General features: G+C 35.2%; 1 protein-coding gene across 1 annotated transcript; it reads left to right on the top strand.

Annotated features, from left to right (window-relative positions):
- Positions 1–1463: 1463 nt before the first annotated feature.
- LOC126264503 (histone-lysine N-methyltransferase SETMAR-like) lies at positions 1464–1958 on the top strand. Its single transcript, XM_049962765.1, has one exon. It carries the CDS (start codon positions 1464–1466, stop codon positions 1956–1958), a length of 495 nt encoding a protein of 164 aa, XP_049818722.1.
- Positions 1959–4498: the final 2540 nt, after the last annotated feature.

Genomic DNA, 4498 nt, shown 5'->3' with positions numbered 1-4498 from the left:
ACTATTTTCATTAAAGGTTATTAAACGAGGTGACATTATAATATTATGAATTGAATCAAGTACAGAGGAATAAATTGAACTTTACTTTAGTCCCCAACACTTAATTAATTACTTTCTTCATAATATAAAATATTAGGTTATTAGGTTGCCATGATAGCAATTATATAGAATCAATTATGATTTTTAAGATTACACCAATCAAGGTTGATGGTAAATAAAATTGTGATTTAAATTTAATTACATAATAAATTTAATTGCCCCAAAACAATTACCAGCTTAATGAGCGGGCAATCAATAATACAATCAAACCTGCAATTTCACTCGTAGACTCGAAAACCAATTAATTAAAGTGCAATTATGTAAAGTCACGTGCATTGTTCCGGTGCCGGCAGTGTCCACAGTCGACTGTTTTGTGTTGCAAATAAAATGAACGAGAAGCAATGCGCGAAACAGACGGCAATAAGGAATTTCAAATATTAGACACACAAGTTTGCAGTTTCGTCTCTGTGTGCAATTTGGAAAGCTTCAAAAGCTTTGTTTATCGGCGTGTTTTTACACCGGCTGCCGCTTGTCACTGAAGCCTGAACAAGTATGCTCGCACGGCTAAGACTGTAATCAAACAAATTCTATAGCGGCTGAATTCTGAAAGAGACATGTTTCGGGAAACTGCCATTGTCTGAAATTTTCGACCAAATTGATGTGCACGGGCTCCCGAGTTCCCGTAATTAAAGGGGGATAAAAACGGAACTGTGGTTTTCCGGCGCGAATTTAACATGCAGTTAAGATCAAAGTCTGCTCGCACAATCAACATAATTATGCTTCGGTTTTAATTAATTTTTTTTTCTTCGCCATTTCCCATTAACATTCGTTATCGGCGTCGCACGCATTAAATTATGCAACAATTTATCACATTTGCAAGTGCAACTTGCCCGCACATTACGCTAAATGAAAAAAATAATGGATTCATTCATGAAATTCGTTTAAGGATTTTATCTCTGTTTTTTCGCCTCGAATGCGTTTTCTGTGAGACGTGCTTCAGACATAAGTGATGCTGAATTTTCTTTCTCAAGCCACGTCCAGACGTGAGATTAAATTATTTTTATATTATATCTTCTTTAATTATCTAAAAACTTTAGAATAAGCAAAGTTTATTTATGTCCAACAGGATTAATTTTAAACGAAAGCTCAAGTATTGGATTGTTCGGAAAGTAATTTCGTTTTTTCCCGACAGAGGATTTAATTGTATTTTTTTGCACTCCCCTTCACACATAAGCCGTATAATATTTATATGCATTGAGAGCTCATATAGCAAGGCTTGTGTGTGAAAAATTCCAATTAATTCTACGCAGTAGTTTTTGGTTGGTGCCCTTTTAAATATAGAGAGCGATAAGCAGCATTTTCGACATATCTTACTGTTTTACTACAGAAAGGGTAAAAATGCTGCCAGAAAGAAATTGACCGATATGTATGGAGAAGGTGTGTTGACAGTACGCCTGTTCCAGAACTGGTTCTCTAAATTTCGATCCAGCAATTTTGATGTCGAAGATGCACCACGTTCGGGAAGGCCGGTTGAAGCTAATAAAGGCACGACAAAGACATTAGTTGATGCGAACCGGCGAATAACAGCACATGAGATCGGATTGAGGTTAAATTTATCAAATTCAACAGTTTATGACCATTTGAAAGGCCTGGGATTATCCTCGAAGCTCGATGTATGGGTTCCCCATGTTCTCACAGAGAAAAATCTGTGTCGCCGCATTGACGTCTGCGATTCGCTTCGAAACGAAAATGATCCGTTTTTGAAGCGCATCATCACTGGGGACGAAAAATGGGTTGTATACAACAACGTCAAACGCAAGAGGTCATGGAGCAAAAAAGATGAACCGGCTCAAACCATTTCCAAAGCCGATATTCACCAAAAAAAGGTGATGCTGTCTGTTTGGTGGGATTTTAAATAAATCGTTTTTTTTGAGCTTTTACCGGATAACACAACGATTAATTCGGAAGTCTACTGTCATCAGCTAGACAAACTGAATAATGGCCAGAACTAATCAACAGGAAAGGTGTAGTGTTTCACCAAGGCAACGCAAGACCTCACACAAGTTTGGTCACTCTCCAAAAGCTTTTACAGCTTGAATGGGATACAATGCCACACCCACTATATTCTCCAGATCTGGCACCATCGGGTTATTATTTGTTCCGGTCACTCCAAAATTTTTTAGACGGTAAAACCTTCATTTCAAATGAGAGGGCCAAAAACCACCTCGATCAGTTTTTTGCCAGCAAAGACCAAAAATTTTATGAACGTGGAATTATGCTACTACCAGAAAGATGGCAAAAGGTGTTGGACCAGAACGGTCAATATATAATTTAATAAAGTATTTGTTTATTATACAAAAACTGTCTTTTTTCATTTCCACAAAAAAAAACGAAATTACTTTCCGAACAACCCAATACTTAAGGAATCGTCGTTGAATAGATTCTAGGGTAATTTGACGGCAAGCAATTTGCTTCTACTAGTGCAGAAAAGAGTAGTAATGTAGTTTGAGAATTCAGTGATTTGCAGTTTCATAAGACAAATTCCAAGATCTTAGAAGCTGTTGTAGAAACTTCTTTTATTTGCGGCACAGAAGATAATTCGTTGTCAAATAAAACGTCCAGATTATTACAGCAATCCTTCCTCACCGGCCCGCATCCATTTATGTTGTGTGAAAATTTGACTGGAAATTTACGTTTGGTGTAACATACATTAAAGCATTTCTTTACATTTAGCTGGAGGTTGTTACTCTGAGAGTAACTCTGTGAGTAAGTACTTGTACCATACTGTCGATTTAATAATATAGCTACAGATCATCTGCATAGACTAAACTATAGCATAAAATAAACCTCAACAAGTCATTGATGGATAAAAGGTACAGGTGTCCCCTTGCAGTACATCAGAGGAAGCAGTATCGAACACTTCGAAAAATGACAAAATATAATATCTACTCAAATATTTTAGAGAAATTTCTTAATATATAAATAGACCTGTAATTATTAAAATTAGACTTATCACCTTTTTTGGATACTGGGGTAATTTTGGCAGTTTTCAATATAGATGAGAATGTATTACTTTTCAGATACAAAATAATTTTTAATGGTTTCAGAAATATAAATTTGCAACCCTTGATCAAAAATGCTGATATCTGATCATCCCCTGCAGTTTTTTGCAGGTTTTAATTGAATATAAAATGCTTGATACCAAATTTTGATAATTATCCTATATACATATATTTATTATAATTATTATATATAGCACTCTACTATTATTTGAGAAATCTTATTATTAATAACTATTTTCATTTTTTTGCTTAAATAGAAAGATATAATTTGTTACAATAAAATAAGAATTAATTAAATTATTCTTCATACCTTAAAATCTTCAAAAAAATTAACTAATTAATTAATAATTCTGAATAAATAAAATAATAATTTTGATTATATACAAATTAATTACATACAATTTATTAATTATTCGGATGATTATCTAATGTTGCATGCAACAATTTATCACCTTTACAAGTGTAACTTGCCCATACATTACACGAAATAAAAAAATAATGGATTCATTCATGAAATTCGTTTAAGGATTTTATCTCGATTTTTTGCCTCGAATGCATTTTCTGTGAGACGCGCCGCAGACATAAGAGAAGCTGAATTTTCTTTCTCAAGCCACGTCCAGACGCGAGATTAAAAGTGTGAGTTGTCATGTGGTATAAGTTGCATCGTACATGTTTCGAGACACACTAAATCCAATAAGAAGTGCCACTTTAATGACACATCTCATAACGCTCGAGTGGTGAATGTGGCGAAAACTAATATTGACAGTTCAATTTCGAGAGCGTTACGGGAAACCGGCGGAGCTTCTGCGTGTGGAGGTGTCGGACAGTTAAAAGTTTTCATTATCCTTACAAATTATTCATGACTTTCCCGATTCGAATTGAGATTAATGCCGAAACGAATATTAAATTGCAAACTAACCACATAAATATTATTGTGTACATTAAACAGGTATTACCGTCTGTAAAAGGTTGTTTTGACCCACGACCTCTCGCAATTAAATTCGAATTTGAGGGGCCGCAATTAAAATTGCATGTGGCCCATACAAAAACGAAATCCCGGACGAAGACAAAATGCAAATTAAACAGAGGTGAATATGAATAAGATATGCACACGGGAACGTCTGGTTGTCGTGACGTGTCTGCCCTGTCAACTCTCCAAGTTATATGGAGCAAATAACTGAATAAATGATAACTCTGGTTGCAGAGACGCATACGTCCTCGGAATTCCTAATTAACCGTATTGACTAAATTATTTATATCAACACAAAAGTGGTTAGAGCATGGAGGCATTTCCTTCGCAGTTGTGTGCGACAATCAATTTGCATTCATTAGTGCTCGCATATTGCGTGTCTGGGAGAAACCACTCCAGTTGTAGCCTTCACTTAAAAATAAACCAA

This window comes from Aethina tumida, chromosome 2, assembly GCF_024364675.1.
Source record: "Aethina tumida isolate Nest 87 chromosome 2, icAetTumi1.1, whole genome shotgun sequence".
Lineage (NCBI taxonomy): Eukaryota > Metazoa > Arthropoda > Insecta > Coleoptera > Nitidulidae > Aethina > Aethina tumida.
Note: the sequence above shows the minus strand (reverse complement) of the source record. Positions and strands in the feature narration are given on the sequence as shown.

Coding starts and splice junctions, on each gene's coding strand:
- LOC126264503 (XM_049962765.1), top strand. CDS start 1,464: ATGTATGGAGAAGGTGTGTTGACAGTACGCCTGTTCCAGAACTGGTTC.